Genomic DNA, 26,385 nt, shown 5'->3' with positions numbered 1-26,385 from the left:
AACACACAAACACACACACAGAATTACTAGCTTTCGCAACCGATGGTTGCTTCTTCAGGAAGGAGAGGATAAGACGAAAGGATGTGGGTTTTAAGGGAGAGGGTAAGGAGTCATTCCAATCCTGGGAGCGGAAAGACTTCCCTTAGGGGGAAAAAAAGGACAGGTGCGCGCGCGCGCACACACACACGCGCGCACACACACACACACAACAATGTGTGTGTGTGTGTGTGTGTGTGTGTGTGTGTGTGTGTGTGTGTGTGTGTGTGTGTGTGTGTGTGTGTGTGCGTGTACACCTGTCCTTTTTTTCCCCCTAAGGGAAGTCTTTCCACTCCCGGGATTGGAATGACTCCTTACCCTCTCCCTTAAAACCCACATCCTTTCGTCTTTCCCTCTCCTTCCTGAAGAAGCAACCATCAGTTGCGAAAGCTAGTAATTCTGTGTGTGTATTTGTGTGTTTTGTTCATTGTGCCTGTCTGCCGGCGCTTTCCCGCTTGGTATGTATATATATATATATATATATATATATATATATATATATATATATATATATATATATATATATATATATAAAATTGAAGACAGGAAAGAGTGAAATGGGTCTGTAATTAGCAGTGGCTTGTCCAAATTCATGTGCCTTGATTCATAGACTGATTACAAAGGTAACTCAATTACAGTACTATCAAGCCAACAGAACCTTTTAAATCTTCTGCTCAAACCATGATGGCATCCAGCACAATAACCACTTTTTAGCAACATGAACTTTGTAACCTCCTTAGGGGTTGCCTTTGTGCCAATGAAGGCATATGAACATGTCACTATTTTCTCCAAGAGCTATTTTCTGGCAACTGAATGTCATTTTGATCACTGTTTGAGTTGTTTGGTGTTTAATAATAATCCAAAGAATTTTTGTTTTATTCTTTGAGTGTTTCATTTGAGCATAGTGCTTGATTTCCACTTTTTTAAAAGAACTGCCTGGAGGATTTCACATTACTGGTGATAAGGGAGTTTGCACTATTGACTACAGCTTTTCCTCTAATTAAGTAGACAATACTTTTGTTCTAATATCTGTACCTAACTAATCAATATATTTTATTGTTAAAATTTGATAATCACTATTTGTTTTACATCCAAATCACTGAGGGTAACTGAAGGTAAGAACAGATGTGAAGGCTCCTTTAACATGTAATTCAATCCTTGTTGGAAACCTTACTGCACTGAATAAAAGTTGAACATAAGCAACTGTGTCTGTCCTTTGTGTTACAGAAAATAATATGAGCTGCACACAGGGTGAATTTCTGTCTGCCATTTCATTTTACTGTAAGGAGATGAGAAGTACACCATTTTCACTAACTACAGTATTTACTTGAATCTAAGCCGCACTCGAATGTAAGCTGCAACTGAAAAATGAGACTCAAAATCAAGGAAAAAAAATTTCCCTAATCTAAGCCGCACCTGAAATTTGAGACTCGAAATTTAAGGGGAGAGAAAAGCCATAAACTTTTCTCTCCCCTTGAATTTCGAGTCTCAAATTTCAAGTGCGCCTTAGATTAGGGAAATTTTTTTTTATATGGGTACCCTTCCTTCTTCACATGTTTCGTCTCGTTTGAATTCATTGCTTGGTTTTCATTGATCTGATAAGTACCGTTCTCTTTGTTATAGGTGTTTACGTCACTAAGCTGAAAACGCCTTATTGTACTGTGTCATCCATTGTTTGTCGCATTCTGATGATGAATGTTTATGACCTGTCGCCGATCGCGGCATGGCTTGCTTTAGTGCGCACTGCCACTGCTTACAATTTTTTACAAAAAGAGAGGAATCATCTCATTAGCGAAACAATGGCAAGAGAGTGCTATTTGTTGTTACTTACACCGCTGCTTTCTTTAATAATGATCAACAAGAACCAAATAATAGACTGTGTATGATAGAAGATGTTCTGAACGAGAGTGTAGAGAAAATTTTTCTCCGTTTGAAAATCTTTGCAGGCGCCTCTTTAGTACATTACATTCTGCACAGAAATTAGAGTCATCTTAGATTTAAAAATCTAGTCAATTGCCGTGCTTCATTTCTGACTGTATCATTACTAGGCATAAGAATAATACGAATATAAACATGACATGATATGTATATTCTTCCGCGTTTGCTGTTGTCTCACTCTGGTTCGTAGGCAGACAGGATTTAAATGAGATAGCGGCAAACACGAAACAATACATGGTAACATGTTTATATTCGTATTATTCTTACAGTGAAGAGAATACTGCATGTGATTCACAATTCATAAAAGTTCCTATTAGCAAACATCTCTTCTCACAAGTAGGAAAAAATTCAGAAAGTAGAGTTGGCCATATTGACAAACATCCCAAACAGTCTTGCCATTGGATTTTCGTAGTACATTGAAATGCTGCTACATTTGAAGATGAACAATACGGACTTTGTATTTACTTCGTTGGATAATGTATGAAAATGCAGTGGTCGAAAGACGGGGCTGAGAAAAAAGCTGGTCTTCCACCTTTTTTTTTTTACATTTATTTACTGACGCAGAGGTTTTGGTGCCAATATTTATCTTTGTGCCTGCAAAGCACGCCTGTGTAGCGCTACATATATTCGATGGCAGAAGTTCGTTGTGGAGGCACCTACCAACATTTTTTAGAACTTCTGCTTGCTTTGCACTCGATTCTAAGTTGCAAGCGGTTTTTTGGATTACAAAAACCGGAAAAAAGTGCGGCTTAGATTCAAGTAAATACGGTAGGCTTCTACTGTTTTCATGAATGTCACTAAATGCATTTTCCTTAATATGAGTGGTTTTGCAAAGTTGGAGTGTTTTGTTTGCAACTTGACAGCTGGGAAGGGGATGTTAGTTTCCTCTCCTCTAGTCTTTCCTCCTCTTCTAAGTCGCAATCAAAAGCCTTTGGCCTAGTCTGGCTTAGTCCACCACTGTCAGCATGCACTGTTGCCACAGCACCATTTCCACAACATCTGCTATCCACATAGCACAACAAGGACCAATGATTACCAAGCAGATGTCCATCGCTGTTCTTCATTCATGCCACCACCAGCACAGCTTTTTCACTTTGTTCTGACTGATCATTCATTTATGTTTTGCTGCACGTAATTATTGCTCATTTACAAAGAGAGGTCTGAGAGAATTTACTTGAGGAAGCCACTGAGGATTAAATGGTGGAAGGCAGAACTAAGAGCATAGATTACACAAAAATGCCCAAGAAAATTGCTTTTGGAAGGAAGGCAATGGCAAAAATTATGTTGAAAGCATCATCGTAGCTTCAATTGAGGCCTCTGGCACTGAATTTTGAAATACACTCAGTTTTACAGAAAGCGACAATTAACCAAAAATAAATTACATTTACTGTTATGCTCTTTGTTCTTTTCTTCCCCCAAAGTTGTAAGCATAGTTTCCTATCACTGTTCCCTTTTCTCTAACCTCCAAAAATTTGCCAATAGAAGCGTAAAAGCTTCGTCACACACTGCCTTTGCAGTCATCATATCAGCACACATTCAACTGCAGAGTTGAAATTCCATGAGGAGCAGAAGACATGTAGTTTTTGGTTTGTACTGATGTTAAAACTGAGGTGCAGAGCTAATGAATGCTGTAACACCTACACAATCAAAATAGCTATATACTTTAACAGAAGAGCACTAATAGTGTATTTTGCTACAATATACCTTATAATCATATGAGAATACATTAATTTGGAAATGCTCAGGACTGGAGCTATGGCTGGCCATTTTACTACAGCATTTCAAAACATTTTTTGATGTATGGTGCCACAGTCATAATAAATTGTTTATGACATTGTCCATTTCTAGCTCTAAAATCTTTGCCAAAATGCGCTATTAGCAGATTTTGGTAATCATGCCATTTTCAAGTGACTATCTGCATAGCCATATTACGAATGTGTCACACAGCTTCCTTGGAACCATTCTTTGACTGGAAAGTTTACACATTGTCGCAGGTCTCATTAGGGCTTCTGATTACTCCCGACTGTTGTTATAGCGAGAAGATGTGTGGGACAAAGGTGTAGAAAAGGTAGTGGGGTACCTTCCATACTTACCCTCTAACCACCATAGTTCCATAGTATATTAGCTTTTGCAAATATAACTTTTTTCCCACAGTTTTTTCTTTCAGATAAATTTACTCTAAATTTATACAGGGAAGACAGTGGGATAGGTTGGATACTTCTTCAGTCAGACTATGTGCTTCTGGCAATTAGCCATGACTGTAGCATTTTGCCAGAACAATTCAGATGCGAACTATGTGGTATATGACACGTCTGAGTGAGGAGCAATGTTTCTTCCACAAACGTGTGAACATCCCTCTTCTCTGTCCTCTCAGATAGCATACACAGTTCAACATACTGCTCAAATAATGATTTAAAGTGGGACATCGACTGCTCAAGTTCAGTCAAGTGATAGTAATAACAATGCTAGTTCCATTATATTATCATTAAGAGAGTGGGGGCTGGAGCAGTGACAATGGGTGGTTGGGTTAAGTCACTATTTGTTCCCACCCTTCCAGGGGGTATGCGTAAAATTTATAATTACAGGTTCTTCTAGTGTCAGTGGAGATCCAAGTGTAAATGTTATTACCAGAGTGGTTTTTTATTTACATCTTTTCCTTTTACTGAATTTTTTTTCTTTTGAAGATTTTAATTCTTGTAAGGGTTTCTCTGATTGTTCTATACGGCCCATGCCCTTTTCCCATACTGCTCGTTATTTGTGCGTGGATTAGTTACAATTCAGGATGGGCACACTGTGTCTTCTCCAGTGATGCTATTTGAGGACAGAGGTTTAAGAGGGGTGGTGGAGTAACATCTCTCATGAATAGTTTCTAGTTCAGAGCTTGGAATGGGGGACATGCTAGCTGTAGCTTCTGCAAAATTTGTGATAATGTCAGCTAGACATGTTCATTGTTTGCAGGTTCCAATGTATGACAGAACACTGAAGGTTACATATTCAAGCTTTCAAAAAACACCTTTCACTGGGGAGGGTGTTGGTTTGGGCAGTTTCTGCACACTGACGACTGTTTCCAGGGTTGGTCATCTTGTGGGGTTCTGCGCAGTGGAATGATACAACCAAAATACCTCATGGGAGGCAGGAAGTTGTGTTTAACATCATATCAACATATAACCTTGATGTTTGTCAATAGAATTTGTTGTTTAAATGTCAATGTGGAGGCCCTGTGTCCAACTGATTCTCTTTTAGACCTCTCTTGCATAACATACAAAATAAATACTGTGACATTCCATTAGATCTCTATGAAACATGTCTGTTCTTAAGGCTTTTGTGTGGGTGGAACAGTGACAAGGAGCACCAGCTTGATACAAGATCGAGTACTTGAGGTTGGATTGCATTAGCTGCTTTAATCAATAAGGATATATTCCGCACTCTTTTTCAATATGGGTACTCTACCAAACATCATCTATACAGGGTGTCACAGAGATATGACACAAATGATCATTTGAAGTGTTAAACTTCATAGGGGCATGTCCCCTGTTCTGAATGGTTTTCGAGATTGAACACATTTAGTGTGCACTTTTATTTATTTTCTGTAGCATGCATTTCACAAAATGTGTGCACGCATTTTACAAAGTCTCAATTTAAAAACACACATTTGTTAACACATCTGCATCTAAACATTATTTTACACATCACATTACTGTGCTTTACAGTTCACAATAAATGTTTACGAATTTCACGGTGCTTGTCCGACCACCTCTGCATGTTCCCTACAAGGGTGGAAGTATCTATGATACAACCAAGCAGTTCAACTTGTATATTCACCTTCTGTTTGTACACGACTCCATCCAACCCCGTAAACAAAAATCTAATGGCATAAGGTCTGGCAATTTTGATGGCCAGTTAATTATACGACCACAACCAATAGAGCAACTACGGTATGTGCACCTGAGAAGTTCTCACACACATCTGGTAAAATGTGGAGGGGCTCCATTGTGCTGGAAGTACACTGCAGTCTGTGTGACCAAAGGAATATCCTCATGGTGTTCAACAAACAAATTTTCCAAAAAATGCAAGTAATTCTTTGCCAATTATTCCTTCTAAAATGACTGGACCTATTAACATGTTACCAATCACACCACACCAAACACTGATCGAGAAACAAATTTGGAAATTGGTTTCCACTGCAGCATGTGGATTTTCCTGTGAGCATCTATTATTATTATTATTATTATTATTATTAAGTGTTGTTAATTCCACTCTGTGTAAACATGACTCCATCAGCCATTAGTATTAATAGAAGCAAATGAGAATTGTCATTTAAGCAGTGACAAAATTCATGTTGCGTGGCATTGCCACCAATGTGAAGATTGTGCAGACACTGTATGTGACATGGGTACATGTTTTCCCCATGTAATGTTGACATTGTGACATTGATATGTGCAGAAAGTCACTGTACATTGGTAGGACTATGCTGCACCATTTCAATAGTATACTGCTTTTCCTGCACAAGTTGTTGTGCAACATAGTCAGAAAAAAAAGGAAATTCGAAGGATACGTGTTTCACTCTGTGTGCTGAAAACTCTTGATAAACACGCTATGAGTAGGAATTCCATGTGTTGCAAAGCACCATTCCAGAAGCCATAAACATACTCCAAATCTGCATATGTGGCATTTTTGCGAACACATGTACAAACAAAGTTAACTATTACTTCTCTTAGATACACTCTATCCCTTGCACTAGTTCACTCAACACCCCATGAACAACTGTGTATTCGAGGGGCTAGTTTATTGGCAGAAAGACAATCCCAGAAAAATGGGTCAAAAGCAATGAGGCTGGATGGGCTAGAACAATATGTCAAAGACGTTGGGTGGATAAGACACATCGTACATGCACACCACTAGCCCACAGACAAGTGTACATTAAATGTGTTCAGCCTCAGAAACCATTCAGAATAGAGTGTGTTTCTTTATGAAGTTTTCTGTTTCAAACTTTTATTCCTGTAACATTCCTAAATATTGACTATTCCTCCTGGGACACCCTATATCATCCATAATAAGCAAAGTTTTCATTATGAAGGAATCACCTTCTATCCTACATTGTCTAGTTCTTTGCTTCCTAGCTAATCCCTTTTTATTTATGGTAACTGAGCCAACCAGTAAATATTTTTGTGGAGTTGGCTACGTACTGCTTATCCATAGAACTTTCAGCTGCATTTTATTTATGACAGTAAATTTATTTACAGCTGCAATTTTTCCTGGATTTTTATCTTATATATGTATAACTGATTTCGAGACAATATTGTCTAATCTTCAGACACCTATTAGGCATGGTTTTTTAATCAAATGCTGCACATAACATAACCATCTTTCCACCAAGTGAGAAATTTATAATGTTTCTGGTAACAAACCATATTCTGTATCAAAACAAAGTTTCTTTCATTTGGTCTTACAACACTTGTTCTAATGTAGTGAGGGGAGTGTCTTTGATACATATTATCCAACTGTGTGGCAGACGCACTGCATGCACCTCCCTCGGTGGAACAGCAGTTAAGCATTTATGGCATTTGATTCATGAAGCGCACCTAACATACCTGAAGATGATACAATACTGTCTTGAAATCAGTTCCATGTAGATGAGATAAACATCAACATAAAATAAAGTAAATATAGATTTACAAAAACTGATTTTCACTGGAATAAACAGTCAGCATCTGTTCTAAGCAATAATGTTGCGCAACTACAAGTATTCTTCCAGAAGAAAGCTTTTTTTAACAACTGCAGTAACGTAGTATTCCATTTCACACTGGTATCCAGTTACAGAACTCGAATAAACTTTTTTTTGTGTTAATATTCTTTTTGTTTTTCACTATAAGAGAATAAACCTATTTTTATCTCTCTATAAAATGAGAGACTGGTTTACTCTCTGTTGACTTTTCCCAACATAATTTACCCTGTTATGGAACTCAAAACTTCAACACTGTGGTAAAAGACTGTAGTCCATTGTCTTTGTTAGCAACCAGTGAGTATTGTAGGTTTTCCTATTCATTATTAACTTTTGAATACTGATGAAACACTTTTGTCTGGGTACCACCAGATCCAAGAAAGTTTCACATTATAAAAAATCCAATAATGAAGCTAATATGTGGAGTTGTTAATTTCATTTTCAGTTTGTTTCCACTACTATATGGAGAGAAGTATTTCCACATTTTTTTGGTTTTGATAGTGAGTTTTTGTGAAGCTGTCCCTGCAGGTGTTTGCGCATTTCTCACTTTCCTGTAAAATATCTCATTCAAATAACAATTTAAAGTTACAACATAAAGCAGATACATGGCATATACCCAGATTAAATCAATTGTACGGGAACCTCTGACAGTAATCTTCTGTATACATGTAATTATATATTAAAACAGACACCATACATCTTTTTATTAACAAGATAAATAACTTACATACTTCTTTACAGACCAAATAGCTGCAAAGTGTACTTTTCTAGTTCACTATTTTGTAACAACATTCCCAGAACATTCAATCAATGTTCACACAAATGCAATCAGTCAAAATTTAACCCTGAATAAATTATGATCCACGTCACCTAGAAAATAAACAAATTTGCAAATAAGAAATTATAAACAATAATTAATGTTGGCACATCAAACAAATATTAGTGATATGTGGTACAATCCATTACACCATGCAACAAGTGAAATGTCTGCAGAGCAGTAGAGTATAAGGAGCAGGAGTAGAAGACTAGAAGGAGAATGGAAAAGTAAAGCGCCAGGTTCAAACATCTAGTCCGTCCAGTCACATGAATGTGAGCACCTGTCAAAAACTTTTGCAGCACAGACTGCTTTGAGACATGCAATAAGAGTGTCAATGAGGTTCTCAGAAGTACCAAAAGCAATACTGAGCCATGGCAACTCCAGTGCCCTGGCTGGCTGCCCTAGGTTTCTTGGCTGAGGATCCATGAAATAAACAGCTCGACTGACATGTTCCCAAAGATTCTTGACTGGGTTTAAATCTGGGGAGTCTGGTGGCCAGAGGAGTACGATACACTCGTCCTGTTTCTTTTTGAACCACGCACTAACACTGTGACCTGCGTAACATGTACTGTCCTGATAGTAGCTGCCATCCTGCCAGGGAACAAGAAACTACATGTAGGGATGGACATGGTTCCCTAGAATAGATGCATTCTTGTGTTGATCCACTGTGCCTTCCAGAATGATGAGCTCACACAGGAAATGCCACCAAAGCATTCTCCAGACCATAATGCTCCCTCCTCTGCCCGGGACAATTCCGACTACTACTGCATGGTGTTTGCTTTCAGATGCTTCACACTGTACATGCCAACGGCCATCAGTCAACAGGAAAGGCCATCTGTCACCGCTCAGTAGCCGTCCACTTGCGGTACTGGCATGAAAATTCCAGCCTTCATCACAGACGAACATCAGCCAGCATGGGTGCATGAGCCAGGTGCCTGTTGGGGAGGTTCATACGCAGCAACATTTGCTGAACAGTCATGAACACTGTTAGTAGCCGCTTGGCTCATCTAGGCAGTCAGTTGCTCAACAAGTGCATGTCAGTTCACCTGTATGCATCTCCACAGTAATTCATCCATGTCATCAATGGCCCATGGTGCAACACAGCTATCTCAGTGCCATTTTGCCATTCAAGGTATACATTAATGACAGTGGCATGCAAACACTTTACAAACTTAGCCATTTTGGAAATGTTTCCTCCCTTGGCCCGAAAGCCAATGATCATGCCATTATGGATGTTGTTGTTGTTGTTGTTGTTGTTGTTGTCTTCAGTCCTGAAACTGGTTTGATGCAGCTCTCCATGCCATCCATCAGATAATTCACTCCATTTCCACATTATGACAACGACTGCACTGTTTCTCACAGTCCACCAATGGCCTTTATATACCCTCCACTGCTAGTGCTGCCACCTGCATTCTGCGAAGGTGTTATCGCACGCTAATTTCCAAAACAGGTCACATTAATCTGACTGGACCAAGAAAAAATTATGCACACGGATGGTGACACACAGTACAGATAACCATATACAGTGAAAAATATGTTTGTGGTAAAAATTCATATGTGTAAATGGCAATAAAAAGAGAAGGTTTGGAGGGGGCACTGAAGAAAATACCAAATTCGATTGGGGTACTGATTAAAGCTGTAGGAAGAAACTGAGTGTCCCAAGTCAGAGGCCAAGTTCTGCGCACAGTTTTAATCTGCAGGGGCAGGGAAGTTTCAAATTAGCACACATTCCACTGCCACATGAAAATTCATTGTGGAATAGGAAGAAAGGTTCGTGCACTCTGACTGCTACATACATTTATAATCATTAAAGACAGAGCTCTGTGCGACAGTTCATTTAGGGGGGACCTCAGTTGGTATTTTTAAACGCAGTCCCTATCATTCTTGGGTTAAAGAGCAATGAGGGAAAACTGCTATAGATGCACCTCGACAAGAGAATGAGTAACACGTCCCTCATCAATTGCCTTGATCAAGTTTTTTACTATGCAGTAGAATGATGAAGCTGGAAGGCTGGTTTACACGCTCATTCAGGTACAAGAGCCTAGTGGTCACTGGACACAGCAAAGTATACTCTCCCATGGTAATGTTTGTTTGAAACATATGTCATACCTGTAGTAGTTACAAACTGTAGCAACTCCAGGAACTCTAAGGCTATTTGTAAATTTCAGATAGATGTAAGTTCTTAGCTGCTAAATGTTGCTTTCCTTTTTTGTGTTTTATTTGTGGTTTCTGAATGACAGCTATATGTACTGGAAATTCACATGGGTATTAAATGTTCCCTTGTAGAAGTGCTGTAAATCTTAGGGTGGCAGCTTACTAATATTGGTAACTGATAGTTACTGACCTTTTTTCTCAACTCTGAGAATTGTTCACTATCTTAAAATAACAACCCATTTCCTGCATGAAGGACTGGGGAGAGGGAGAGAAACTTTTTATAGTGTATGCACGCAGTTATTTTTTCTTTAATTAAACTTACTGGATAAATGATTTCTTTTTTATAATGTTAATGTGATTAGTGATGTCAGTAAACTTAAGGCAAATGATAGGTATACTTTTTTTCTCACCATAAAATGAAAAATCGAGCAATGAGAAGACGAAAACAGGAAAATATATTATTTCAAAACTAAGCTATTAGCAATTAATAACAAAATTGGGAAAAAATACTGCCAAATTTGGCAGAAAGTAACACCACAAGTGACAGAAAATAAACGATTTTTTCCAGTCCTGTTCATTAGTTTATTGTACAGTAATTTTAAAGTAAAAAATCACTTATAAAGAAGATCAGTATTTAGTCATACTTGCACCAAAATAATATAATATTTATTAATATACTGACATGTTCCACATCACAATGAATGCTCGCAAATATGATCCAAAGAACATGTGAATAACTAAAAATTCAAATTGTAATTGGGTCATTTTGCATTCCCTCCATTCCATGCTCCATTTCTTCTTTTTATGCATTCAGTTATTACCTCAAATATAAATGCCATCTCCCGTTCCCTTTTCACACTACTCCCATTCTTCTATCATTCACTGCCAAAAGAAGCCTACCTCCATCACTGAAGTCATTAAAATGATTCACACTACCATGTAGTGTGCATTAACAATGCATGTGCTGAGCACAACTATGGGGTATGAGAAACATGTGCCATGGTTCAGTAGCTTCAGAAAATTGTTGTGAAAGCAAAGAAAGTTAGGGATTTAAATGAAAAAAATAGTTACAGATTTAAATGAAAAAGCCTTGCTGTCAAACAAAAGCAGAATGAAGTCAAAATGAATGCAAGGAGAGCAGTGCTATAAGCATTCAGTGAATCTGATTATAAAATTTAATCTCCTGATCTGCCTAAATGGCCTTAGAAGTTGTGGTCTTATGTGAAGTCAATAAATAGATTATAATTATCTAGCTGGTCATTCAGCAGCCATAACAATTTTGGAACGGTAGATGACTCCTGAACTTGGTCATCCAAAACTGTTTCCCTGTGAAAGATTTTAACACAGTAGCACTTTTCAATCTTATGTGAACACTGAAATGGCAGATATAAGGATAAATATTTGTGGAGTAGAAAAATAGCCAAAAATCACTTAACAGAAGAAAGGCAATTTGATATGATGACATATGTCCAAGATTCCATATTGATTATCTAAAAGATCTATCTTTCTTCTAACATTTTATCATAGCTCCCTGGAGCACAAAGCTAATCCAACTGACTGAGTTTTCAAGAGTCATCACAGCATGGATATACATACTACAGGCTTATATTGCTGATGTGAATCTGTTTTACAAGTGGTGTTCTCATCCTCACGATCTGGAACCTAGTATATAACAGCATGCCGGTTGATGCTGTGTTCTACGACTTCTAGAGGGTATCTGATACATTTCCAAACATTCAGTCAATTAACAAAACACAACCATTACGAATATTGTATGCTGCCTCTTTACTGAATACAGAATTTCCGAACAGAGAGAGCACACGCACATTTTTCTTAACACTTTGTGTGCAGCTGGCATAACATCATGAGGATTGCGGGTTACAGGAAGAGTGTCGAAGACAATATTGCATTGCACCGGGTTTTTTGTGATGTTGATTGTATATTTACAACTCCACCAAACGTTTGTGGGGTACAGACTTCAAAATTCTACTGTGACTTCTAGATATCAGCAGCAGCAGGTCTGGCATAGAAATTCATAATTACCAAAACATTTGTTCTTGTCCCTTCATAGTCGTTAGCTGTAGTGAGTGTTTTCTTTGTTCTTGGCATTTTGTGTGCTTTTGTGTTAATTTTGAGATACAAATATGATTAAAGGAAGGAAACAGTTGGAGAAAAATGATTATCAAAGTTATTAAGGAATCTTCTGAAGATGAAAACAATGTACCTGACAGCATTTCAGATTACACATCATCTAAAAAATTGTGGCAAGTTTAGATTTGTTTGAAGTATGATAGCTGCATATGTTTCTTGTATAATTTTCATGGATTGTATTGCTGCAAATATTTCTCCTGCAGTTACATCAGAATATGAATCATAATATGATTCATTATCCACAAGTACGCACTACTCAAAGCAGAAAAAAGATGTAAAAGTCACCTTGATGGAAACTGGACAGATGTGGATTACGTTTCTGACATAACTGGACACAGATCCGTGTGTACTGAAGCAGATTGGACGATTTGATGAATCAAGTTGACCTTAGTTACATTCTTTTCAGCAGAAACTAGCAAATCTGAGGTCTAAGAATAAGCTGCTGTGTTGTTTTAGATTCAAGCTATGGAAAGTTGCAACTACAGACATTAAAAAGTCTTCCATTGCTGTTGATTGACGCTTTTTCTTTTTTGCCAACACACATGTTTAAAGCAGGTTCTTGAAGCTCTGTATGTAGGCTTTCCTCAGGACAGTTTGCATCTATCTTCAAGTGTCTGACAGTTTTCTTCAGCGTCTTTGTGCACACACTCACAGGTCAAACAAACCTGTGACCATTTGTGCTGCTCTTCTCTGTATATGTTCAATATCACCTGTTAGTCCTATTTCTTTCAGATCCCACACACCTGAGCAATATTCTAGGATGGGTTACACAAGTGTTTAGTATGTAATCTCCTTTGTACACTGATTGCATTTACCAAATATTCTACCAGTAAACCAAAGTCTGCCTACAACTGAATTTGTGACCATCCCATTTCACATCCCTCGAAAGTGTGACTTACAGGTGTTTGTATGAACTGATTGATTGCACCTGTGACTTCTTTACACTGTAGTCAAATGATACTACGTTTTCCTTTTAGTGAAGTCGCAGTTTTACATTTCTGAACAATCTTTGCACCATTCCAAAATGATATCAAAACCAGACTCAATATTTGTAAAGCTTTTTTTCAGACAGTACTTCATTTTAAGTAACTGCATCATTTATAAACAATTATCCATGTTTCACCTGAACGACAACTGCTACAATAGGAAGCACTCTCTGCCATTCACTAAACATTGATTTGAAGAGTATGGGTGTAAAGGTATATCTGATGGAATTTATAACATTATTAAGGCTGTATTTACCAAAAGTACCTCAAATACCATCTTCTCTGTGGGTCCTTTCTCTTGAATAGGAAATATGGATCTTTCACTACTCATCCTCTTGATTGTGAGTGATTTGATGTGTCAGTGGTAGGGCTAGAAGCCCTGTACAATGGAGACAGCAACTGGGAAGAACTCAGTGCATTAAAATGGTTCCCGTAATCAACAATGTGACTACAGAATTAACTAAAGCTAATACTGGTCTTATTTGGGCTTTAGTTAAGTACAGAACTGCCAATAGTATTAAAGGAAGTCGTACATTCTTGCCTTGTGCTGGAAAGGTAATAGACAATTATATGTCCAATACAAAACACAGTTAAAATGCAGAGGACCATAACATGGGGATCCACAGATAAAATAACACCTCCAGCATTTTCTGGGGTTGACCTATTTGGCTAATGTCTATGGCGTGGGGCCCTGGAATACAAACAGTGAAGTGCTGACAAAAACTGACTTTTCAATGAATTATAATGTCAGTATTAAATACTTGTATACTATCAACATGATGGAAAAAATGAAACTCACTACAATATAGGCTTCACAGATAATGTCTGTTGTCTTCTGGCAAGCCACCAAAAAACGTTTTACACAGGACAGCAAAATAGTTTGGCTTTGAGAAAAACACTTCTCTAATTGCATTGTCATTGTAGAAGGAAACAGAGAAGGACAAAGAAGATGGTAGCAAGTAGTGGTTTTTAACATCTGAGGCTGGCAAAAAAGACACCTCATACGAGTGTAGGAAATGTAATGATATAACACTGCACTGTACTACAAACAATAAATTTCACTTTGATCTCTGTGTATGTGAGTGTTCCTCATGTAACTTGGCTATGATAGTAATTTAAACAAAAATATTATTGTGTACTTATGTATTTTCATACAACAATGCTTTTTAGGTTTTTTTATGCAGTACATATTGTATTGAAGTTTTATCTGTGTATCCAGTATCAACACTATCAATTTAACAATTGGCATGTTTAAAGTAAAAATTAAATAAACAAAAGAAGTTTTAAAATTCCAACTAAACCTCTCTGCAAACACATTACAATTTCCGAAAGCACATTTATTTCAGCCAGCTCCCAGGTAATGGCGTTGCCTCCAAGACGGACACCAAAATCATTACCAGGACCATTCTGTCAAACATGGAAATACCTTTACAGCATACCTCTGTCAAGTAAGTGTTATAGAGCCATTACTGTTCATGAAGTACATAAATGATCTGGTGGATTGTTGTATACTGAAAAGTTGTAAAATGCAGGAATACCTGCAGAGGGCAGACACTTTGTGCAGAGACAGGTTGCTGACCTTCAACATAAATATGCATATAAATAGATGGTGCAGTTCAATTACATAATTAACTATCAATCAGTGGGAAGCGCAAAATACCCACGAGTAATAATCTAGAGTGATCACATGCAATTAATTGGAAATATGCTTCACCATTGAAAGAGAGAGCTTACTGAACCCTTATTTGAATTACTCTTTAGTACTATTTGCAAGCCTCGCCCTCAAAGGTAGGACTGATAGAAGAAACAGTCAAGGAAAAAGGGGTGTTTCATCACATCTTTATCCAATAAGCTAGATGATGTAATGCAGACTTCCACAAAACTCCAGCGGCAGCCACTAAAAGATAAGTGTAGTGTATCATGGAGAAGTTTTTTGTAATAAGAGTGCAGACTCCATGAAGAGACAGCCACATATTCCATGAAGAGTCAACCACATATTATTTCTGCTCGTATGCATCCCTTGAAATGCTATGACAGAAAAATAAGAGTAATTCAAGCCTCATACAGAGGCTTATCCATTGCCATTCTTCCTGCACACCACTAACAAAAGGTACGGAGAAGAAGAGGGGGGGGGGGGGGGGTTATCATAGCATTTGGAGTATTGGTGTAAATTTGGCCTTACCAAAATTAGGCAAGCATTTTCTTGCTATGGATACGTTGGGACATTGCTCAATGCATAACTTTAAGAACTTTCAGTATATCTCTCAGTGATGGCAGATACACCTAGCTATTTGAGAAATTTTTAGTACAGTTAGTGCACTAACTTAAAATGAAAGTAATATTACTAGTTAGAACTTTCACATGGTACCTGCATTTACAGATCATTTAATAAATGTACACTAATGTTCAAGGTTACTCATTATTAACAGCACACTTTGAAACTTTGGAAAATAGTCAGGCACTCATATATAAGGGCATTTTGAGGTTCCAAAGAGAACAAATACAACACTTAATAACTGGCTTGCATATCATAACCACATTTGAAAATAAAACAACAAAATCCAGTAAAATTCTGTAAAATTTCTGCCAAAATGTAATACAGTATTTTTGTTCTCAAGTATCAAAATGAAGCAGAAGGTCTACTGATTTTCAACCGTCAACAAACTCTGCCACATTCATTCATGAAGACAGAACCTGTATAAAGAATCTGGGTCACCAGGAACATTATCAAACAAATTACGTCTGATCCATCATCAACCAAATCATTCAAAATAATAATGCCACATGCTGCCAACCTCCCACAATTTATGGATTTTATATGGAAGGGATTCCTCTTAGACCAGTTGTTAAAGCCATCAACATCTACATCTACACTCTGCAAACCACTGTGAGGTGCATGGTAGAGGACACATCTTATTGCACCAGTTATTAGGGTTTCTTCCCACTCCATTCGCATATAAATGTGGGAAGAATGACTGCCTGAATCCCTCTGAGTGCAGTAATTTTTCTAATCTTATCCTCACAATCCTTATGTCAGCAATATATGTGAGATTGTAGTATATTCCTAGTCATCACTTAAAGGCTGTTATTGAAAGTTCATTAATAGACTGTCTCGGGATAGTTCACATTTCTCTTCAAGAGTTTTCCAGGCCAGTTCCTTCAGTATTTCTGTGATAGATCAAACAATCCTGTGACCATTTGTGCTACTCTTTATACTTTCAATATCCCTGTTTGTCCTATATGGTATAGGTTCCACACACTGGAGCAACATTCTAGAACCAGTCACACGACTGATATGTAAGCAATCCACCTTTGTAGACAGATTGCACTTCCTCAGTACTCTACCAATAAACCCAGATTACTACCTGCTTTGCCCACAACTAAGGTTATGTGATCATTCTACTTCATATTCCTAGTGTTACAAACAGGTATTTGAATGAGTTGGCCTTTTCCAGCAGTGACTCACTGATGATATAGCCCTAGGATATTACGTTTTTTTTTTTTTCATTTTGTGAAGTGCATAGTTTTACATTTCTGAACATTTAAAACAAGTTATCAAATTTCAGCACCACTTTGCAATCTTATTGAGATCTGACTGAATATTTATGCAGCTTCTTTCTGACATGACTTCATTGAAGATAATTGCATAATCTGCAAAGTCTGAGGTTACTATTAATATTGTCAGCAAGGTCATTAATATACAATATGAACAGCAAATGACCTAACGCACTTCCCTGGAGCACACCCGAAATTACTTTATGTCCGACAATGACTCTTCATCCAAGATAACATGCTACGTCCTCCCTTTAAAAAAATTCCTAGTGACAAATTGAGACCCCGTATGATAGTATGTTTAGCAATAAGCGTAGGTGTGGTACTAAGTCAAATGCTTTTTGAAGTCAAGAAATACAGCATCTACCTGCCTGCCTTGATCTAAATCTGTGTGTTGCATGAGAAAAGTGGAAGCCGAGTTTCACAATATCGATTTCTTTAGAATCTATGCTGGCTAGCATTGAGGAGGACATTCTGTTCAAGATACCATAGTATGTTTGAACTCAGAATAGGCCTATGTTCTAAGATTCTACAATAAATGGGTGTCGAGGATATTAGTTTTGCGAATCACTTGTACTGCCCTTCTTGTAAACAGACATGAGCTGTGCTTTTTCCCCCAAGAACTATGCACTGTTTCATGTTCTAGGGAATAGCAGGAACAGGTGCTAACTCAGCAGCAAATTCAGTATAGAATCTGATAGGGATTCCATCAGATCCCGGAGATTTGCTCAATTTTAACTATTTTGGCTGTTTCTCAACACCACTGACACCAATACTTATTTCATTCATCTTTTCAGTGGTATGAGGATTAAATTGGGACAATTCTCCTGGGTTTTCCTTTGCAAAGGAACATCTGAAATCAAAGTTAAACATTTCAACTTTGCTTTGTTACCCTAAATTTCAGTTCCTGTCTCATTCAATAGGGACTAGACACTAACTTTGGTGCCACTGCAGGCCTTTGCATACGACCAGAATTTCTTTGGATTTTGTGAAAGTTCATTTGACGATACTGTGCTACGGTAGTCACCGAAGGCATCACACATTGCTATCTTGACAGCCAAACATGTTTAATTCAGCACCTCTCTATCTATAGCCTTGTACTTTGTTTTACATCTATTATGCAGTAATCTCTGTTTCTTTACAGTGACTGTATACCATGGAGATTCCCTCTCATTACCTGAGCTGTAGTTCCTCTGCATGCTCCTACCCTGCGGTGAAAGTTTCAAGTTCCTCACTGAGATATGACACTACTGGTTTTTCTTCTAGTTTACTGAACATATATCTTTCTGCTTCTTTTAGCTGTCCTTTGTACCCTGGCAATCATTGTTGCTACAACTGCGTCAGTCACTGATACGGGTTTCGATGTTGACATCTTCAAAGAGATCAGTTCTATTTGTTGCCATTATATCCAACATATTTTATAACTAGTGGAGTTCCTAATTGCTCCCTAATTATCCACTGGTGAAACAGGTGACAGATCAAACAGTATTCAAAATATGGTACACTGGGCACTACATTACAGCTCTTCAGCATTTATGAATCAAAAAATGGAGTTCATCACAACATATATACACTACAACAGTGGAGAGATATGGCAAGCTCCCCTTTTGGATGTACTGGTTGAGCACAAGGTAGGTGATCAACTCTGTCATTCACCACACAGGAAGTAAAATCACACTAACCCATTCCTTCAAGTAGTTAGTATCCAAAAACCTCTTTGCAAGAATACTGCCTTAAACATTTCCATAAATATCTTACATGTAACACTATCAAATTAACCAATGCAGAATTTTAATGTTACCTGCTGTTAGTTGACTTTTTTTTTGCTGTGGTTCTAGCAGACCAAGTTCCTCTAATGATTCTTGCAACTTTTGACCTGACTTCTTGTTTTTCACTGTACTTATTTTTCTGAGGTTAGTGTACGTTATGTTCTCAATTGATGGGAAGAAATAAGACAAGAGGCATTTTACAATATTTATTAGCTAATTAACTCCACCCTTCCCCATAATAAAAAATTTAAAAGTCACGAGATGCCAACAATAGTCACAACATGGGTGGAGCTTTTAAGAAACAGCTACGTTCCAGAACTACCCATCTAAATCATGAAGAGACAGAGAAACTGTTGAATTGATGTAGCAATAAAAGCAATGACAGAATAAAATGTAATTAAATGAAAAGCGAGTATCATTCTTTGCCAATTCCCTCATCCAGCATCCCGATAGATCCTGTCTACGAAAGCAAGGGTTTCTTATGGCACTTAGTTAAAAATCTGACAGCTAAAACTGTTGATTCTGAATTAAAAACCAGCAACAATTGTACAATTAAGTTTTATCTTCTGCAGAAGTAATAAAAAATGTACCAAACTATACTAACCAAAAATCCAGCAAAGGAAGTCATAAACCCTTCTTTGGTTATCTCCCAAGCACCACCATACTCCTCTTCATCTATATTTTGAAAATTTGTGAAATATATGTATATGAGACCAGCATTTATCAGCACAAACCTGGAAAATAAAATGACATGACACTGCTTAAAAAGGATGAATTTATTTTGAGTTGCCGTCACACACACTTACAAGTAACATAATTATTAACAGAACTGTGGAAAGGGGTTAACTGAAGTTCCAGTATCACCCATCAGTTTACACCTGTAACTAGCTATGTTGTTTTGTGTGAGGTCATGTCAGCACGGCATACTTGGAGTGCATAATGCTTGAAGATGGTGTTCTGTTGTTTGTAGTGGCACACACTAGTGTTTTGATGACCATGTGTGTGTGTGTTTTATGAAGGTGATATTGGCAAGGCATTGGACTTACAAGGGGGCCGCAGCTACTCATCACCACCAATTTCATCCAAATTTGTAGTTTATGCAGGGCTTGGCCAAAAGTGAAAGTGACTGAAATTGGAGCTCCAAATGAGCAAGTTGTGTTTTTTTTTTTTTTTTTTTTTTTTTTTGTGCAGGTCAGGCGATACATCACCCATTTACATTAGTGTTGTTTCCAGACGGCGATGGGCACAGCAAAAAGGACAGAGAACACTATTCTGAGGGTCGTGAGGTCAAGTTACTATGCAGTGCTTTCTATTTTCAACTTTTACATCACTGCAAATAAATCAAAATAATGTTAAATGTACTGTATTTGGTAATATTTCTATAAAAGTCAAGAAAAGAAAAGGCAAAGAACATTTGGGATTGGAAATAAATTACCAGGATTATAGGTTGTACTTCAGCATTCGAGCATATAATTAGATACTTTTAGTATTTTACAGTTGATTTACATAATTTGGGGTGATATTCATCACAAATCCAGGGGATGTAATTTTCTTAGCCTCTTGAACATTATCAATGCTCCATTTTTACAACATAGTCGTTTCATAGTTTCTATAGAAAAACAAACTTGGTTCACTTTCATAAAGATTTGGTCTCATTTGCTAGGGGAGCAAATAACACAAAACATCACTTTGCCAAGTATTGGTAAGGATAGCTGGAGATATACAATGGAATGTATTTTGATGCAGTCTTCTCAGAATGTGAGTTCTTTTTCTTTCTCAAAGAGGTAGAGGAGTTTTGAAGGTTTTTCATCACATTCTTTGCCTAATGATAAAAGTATACAGCAAAGGGTTGCACTATCAGATTGCAGTTGGTAGGAAATCACTTTAACACTGCCTGATAGCAATCCTCGTCCATCTTGAGAAATCTTTTCATATAGCTTGATTTGTTTGCTCCTGCACAAGTTAATTAACAGAAGAAATTAGTCAATCGTGCACGTAGAGCTTCATCAAATCAGACAAAAATTATTTGCATACGGTTACTGTACGTTTCCTAGATTTTTCCTAAGTAACGATGACATCATTCTTTTTGCTGCATACTCATCCACCGTTCTTTTGAATCCTCCGTCCATAAGAACCAGTACTCTTGTAGACATGCATAGACTGTTGGCAGAAAGAGATAGCATACTATGCTGCATATGAGTGGCTTACTTTATTCATGTTTTGGTTTGTTTGCAGTGTAGTAAAATAAAAACTGACAGTTAGAAAAAAAGGTTCCATGTAGGGACTAGACTCCATGAATTTTGGATTACTGTTCTGTACTCTTTCCACCCCACCAACCACTGCCTGGAAGTTATGCTAATATAAATTGCTTGTATGTCACCCAACCCAAACCAAAAAATGTTATTTTTCTAAATGCATGATCACCTGGAGCTCCCAGTTATGTCTCTTGCATCTCTTGCCAAAGCTTGCTTGTACAACAAATTCGAACAAAATCAGTGATGAATAGGTGTGGTCCTTTTTAAAAAATGTATGTTACTTTTTGTTCTAGACATCCATTTTTGTTTGCTTGGCAGACAGTTATTTTAATGTTGTTAGTTATTGGCTACTAATTTTGTTTTCATCTTTGGGACTGTTAATTCACTGTGTTGTTAATGGTTGAAAATTTAATTTTTGTTTTTCATCTGTTACTAATTTTAAATCTTACATCGAAATATACGAGTTGTACATTGGTTTTCACCACGGGTGACAATATGACCATCAGGATTAAATTTCTGCAGTCGTATAGTTTAATAGCAGAATGTGTGAAGTGGCAGAGCGAATGAAAGAAATTAACTGAAGATGCTGTGTCTCAAAACAGGGAAAAGTATGTGGGACATAATTAGGTGGAGGGTGGATAGTGTGTAGGGGGCTAGAGCTACAGAGAGAGGTGTGTGTGTGTGTGTGTGTGTGTGTGTGTGTGTGTGTGTGTGTGTGTGTGAGAGAGAGAGAGAGAGAGAGAGAGAGAGAGAGAGAGAGAGAGAGAGAGAGAGAGAGAGAGAGAGAGCACTCATGTGCACTTTTGAGATTTTTATGATTTTGTGGGTTGGGTTGTTACTTTATGTTCTTAACTATTTACTGATATTGGTCAGTATTGGTGGCTCAGCACTAAAACACCAGATTTCAAATACAAATATCCTGGGTTTGTTCCAGTCTTACGATTCTTATGTCATTTATCACTTCTTTCACCTCGCGCAATGTTTGTTGCCGGGAGGACTGGCTGGGTAAGTCAGTGCGAAGGTCAGACGAAGGCAACGGCATACTATCTCCAACAGGACGATGTCTAACAAAGCAATCAAAACAATCATCCGGGTGGATGACTGCTTTACTTTTATTAGTAGGTATATTGGAGTGCGGTGGTGTTTTGGACAGGCAAGTTTTTCGATGACAGATCGATGTTTGTAGGTTTCATGGGGTATGTCGTATGCATCAGGTGAAGTCATCACTACTTGATTTCTGTATTAGTTTTTGTTTTGGTAAATCTTCATTATTAGGATTGTCATACTTAATTTGTCTCTGGCCAAAACTCCTTTACTACCACAGCTGTGCCTTTAGTTTCATGTTATTTCTGCAATTACATATTCTTTGTACTATCTGTGTGTGTTCTCGTATGTAATTAGCCTCTGAACACTGACTAAGCAATGACAGTAATTGCAAAAAATTTGCTCAAATTCAGGACAGACTGCTGGTAGGAGAATATAGCTAGTCTTGAAAATTGAATTTGAATGTTTTCAGAGATTTGCAGATACAATGGCAAATCATCAAAAGAAAGTGCACTCTAGGTCTTCCTTGGAACTCCACATTCTACACAATGTTTAAAGCAGTAAAGCGTGTGTGTGTGTGTGTGTGTGTGTGTGTGCACACTCACAAACACACACATTTAACACATACAGTACACATAATGGCTAAACAAAGGCTCGTCATGTACAGTATGCAGGATGGCAAGACAACCGCTTAGTGTCACCAAGGAGCACAGTGGCGATATCTTTAAGTGACTAATAAGAGGTGTGAAGACACTTTGCATTTGAAAGTTTAAATTGAAATCATTTGACATTAGAATAGTGGATTTAGACAGTGCCTTAAACTGATGTTGTCACAACTTTGATAATTTCTTTACTATGTGTTTTGGTGTGAAAGTTATGGTAACAACGTGGCTAACCAAAGTGTAAGATGTCAAGAGAAGCAGCTGAAGTAGTGGTTCAGTTACAAACAATTACCAGAGGATACATGTTTCACACTTTACTTTCTTTTATAATTTTGGCTTCATGTAGTGGCTCATAATTTTTGTTCTTTTTCTTCTTATTATTATCATTGAAATCACAAATATAATGTGAACCCCCGAAATTTTGGACACTTCTTTTTGCATACAACATTCCTTCATTATGTTCTGTACAGGATGTTACAATTGTTTTCAGTCATTGCTAGGAAATGCACTGTTACTCTTTTGCTGCTTTATTGGGTAGGCTACTTGCAATCAGCAATGGGCATGAAAATCTGTTTTTAACACAAAAGTTGCTTTCACCACCATGCGGCTGTGCTCAGTTTAAAGTAATGTTGATGTCACTAGACAGAACACAAGCTTACCTACTCCAACGAGAATCTAATATCTGAAGGGGACACAGAATTTAAAGTGGAATCTGAACAACAATGTAAGTTGAAAGTTTTCCAGAAAGCCACACTAATTATGTAACTATAAGTTGCAAACTACAATGCTACCTTGTGATGTCAATATGACATGATTCTTGGGTGATTACATGCAGAACATGACTGCAGCTTGCTACACATTTACCCCTTACAAATTTGAAGTGCAGTCAAACTGACAAAATAATGGAACCTCTTGGGGAATGTACAACAAGTAATGGGAAGAACAGAAATGTGCAACAGGGACCTCATCGAAACATGTACCAGCGGCCACTGGAGACATAATGTGCAACAAGTTCTATGCTTTGTTACTCTTCAGTTACTACATTCCTCCACTGCATGTGTCTGAAAGTACTACAAACCATTAGACAGCAACCAACTACTCTGTGAATGAGATACATTAGAGTGAAATTTTGAAAATATAACATGCTGTTAACTCTTCCACATTTACAGAGGATAAATGTTATGTCAATAATACACATAACTAGACTTATTGTGGAAAAGTGACAGTATTACAATTTTTTTTAAAATAGCATATATTAAACATCTCATTCCTGTAAATTTCCCCTTGCTCCTGTCCTAGATATCAGATGGCTACCTTTTTTGACTAACTTGACAATTCTTTACCCTTAATGTTTGTGTGTTTTAGCAGTTGTTTGATATTTCAAATGGATTCAGCCTCAGTGCTTCACCCAGCACTATTCACTACCCAGCAATATTCACTAAGGAGAAGAAGATGGCAACACATACACAGTAAACTGAATGTTAACCAACATCTTACAAAATGAGATATTTCGGTCGATTTATACTGCTGGCAACACTTCAGTCTCTCTATGTTAATGAGGTAAACGACTATGATAAACTACTGCTACTGTCATTGTAACAGCAATGAAATATTTGAAGGCACACCAAAAGACAACGTATTTAAACATTCGGGTAATGTATATTGAAAAAAAGATTGTTTACAAAACTGACAACGCAACTTACAAAAACAGGCCAATAAATCCTCTCAGTGGTATTAGCCCCCAAAGCAATCCAATTACGATTCCAAGGGCTTGTCTTCCCCAATAGATCACGTCTAAAAATTCCTCCTGAAAGAACTCACTATTATGGCTCTGTAAACAACAAACGCACAACAATAATTTAAATCATAATTTATTTCACCTTATCTGGCCATTCCGAATTCGATGTAAACGCCCTAACCCACACAGAATCAGTTTGTTTAACAGCAGCGGTACCATTCTTTTCATGAACTCTTGCTTTAGACATATTTTCGTACTTTAATTAAAGCAGCATATAACGTTTGCGTCAGTTGTTCACGACATTAATATGTAAAAACAGTATCAAAATTCTCGTTTCCTCTTGTCAGGTCTCAGTCACTGTAATCCACATGTTACAATTTCCACTATCAAATTGGTCAAAAACTTCCTCTTCAAAGAAAAATTTCCCGCAACACTATCTATAACAATTTATTTAAGAAGAGACACGGTAGAAAACTATACAGCAGCCAAAAAAGTAACAGAATTGAGGAAGTAACTCTTCTCTCGAACAATTTACGACCCCACAAATCGTGCTAACACCAACTACTCCGAACAGCTTCCGAAGATGAACACATTTCACATGTTGGTACGTCACATTGACACTGTTGTGTCAAAGTTTCTATACACAAAACATCAAAGACGTAACACTTTTGATTTTTCTGCAAAAAGATATCATCTGTGTCAGAAATTTTTTTCTTGGTACTATCAGCTCATATTTCTCGGCCTAAGGATTAGTTCATCGATCGATCACTAAAAATGTATTTAATAAACAAAAACTAACTGCTCATAAAAGTCATGTGTGATTGACACTCTCGCACATTCAAAAAGTTATATAAACGTGAGGGCCAGAGCAGTCATTAGTTTTCCCCATCAACGTCAATACTTTATTTCTTTAGGAGAAAACGTTTCTCTTTCAGTCCGTTGTGTTGCGTCCCGTTCTGTGCTATTGATGGACTGTGTGAATGCCGCCATTCCAACTGCATTGTGGCATGTTCTGGGGCTCCGTGTTAATCAGTTACTTTTTAGGTTCAAAGTTCTGAGTGAAGTTATTTAAATTTAAAAAAAGTCGTCAGAACAGTTTTATTAAGGGAGCAAAGAGAAACATGTAAACCACTATTTAATATTCAAGTATGATTGATGTTCTTACACATTCAAAAAATATATAAACGTGAGAGCCAATTCAATCATCAGTTTTTCCCATCAACATCAAAACTTCGTTCATTCCGAAGAAAAACTAGGCACTGACATCCTGTTTTGTTGTGTCCCCTGCCACTGACAGACTGTACAAATGCCGCCATGCATTGTGATGTGTTTTGGCATTCCATGTAAATCATACATTTTAGAAGTAACATGTTTCATTAAGAAAATAACAGATACTGAAGACCAACTAATGCAAAAAATGAGACAGTTCATATGTACAATACTCTATAGAAAATGGAACTGCGTAGTGGATATGCAAAAACAAAAGTTACACAAGATGGGTCTTCACCAGTACGGAAGAAACTTTAGAACGAGATACCACAACACATAGAGACACAAAAAA

The 26,385-nt window shown here is 37.4% G+C and overlaps 1 protein-coding gene across 1 annotated transcript; it reads right to left on the bottom strand.

Moving 5' to 3' along the window:
• Positions 1 to 8,368: 8,368 nt before the first annotated feature.
• LOC126354891 (respirasome Complex Assembly Factor 1) lies at positions 8,369 to 25,453 on the bottom strand. Its single transcript, XM_050004946.1, has 4 exons — positions 24,967 to 25,453; positions 24,790 to 24,893; positions 19,730 to 19,859; positions 8,369 to 8,566 (listed from the first exon to the last, which is right to left on the bottom strand). Exons 1-4 carry the CDS (start codon positions 25,069 to 25,071, stop codon positions 8,525 to 8,527), a joined length of 381 nt encoding a protein of 126 aa, XP_049860903.1. The 5' UTR covers positions 25,072 to 25,453; the 3' UTR covers positions 8,369 to 8,524.
• Positions 25,454 to 26,385: the final 932 nt, after the last annotated feature.

Source organism: Schistocerca gregaria, chromosome 3 (genome assembly GCF_023897955.1).
Source record: "Schistocerca gregaria isolate iqSchGreg1 chromosome 3, iqSchGreg1.2, whole genome shotgun sequence".
Lineage (NCBI taxonomy): Eukaryota > Metazoa > Arthropoda > Insecta > Orthoptera > Acrididae > Schistocerca > Schistocerca gregaria.
Note: the sequence above shows the minus strand (reverse complement) of the source record. Positions and strands in the feature narration are given on the sequence as shown.

Bases quoted from the DNA above. Each gene is read 5' to 3' on its own strand.
- LOC126354891 (XM_050004946.1), bottom strand. From the start codon at position 25,071: ATGTCTAAAGCAAGAGTTCATGAAAAGAATGGTACCGCTGCTGTTAAA. The intron at 24,894-24,966 runs GTGAAATAAATT...GAGTTCTTTCAG, and splicing joins ATTCGGAATGGCCAGATAAG to GAGGAATTTTTAGACGTGAT. The intron at 19,860-24,789 runs GTAAGTTGCGTT...TTTATTTTCCAG, and splicing joins GGATTTATTGGCCTGTTTTT to GTTTGTGCTGATAAATGCTG.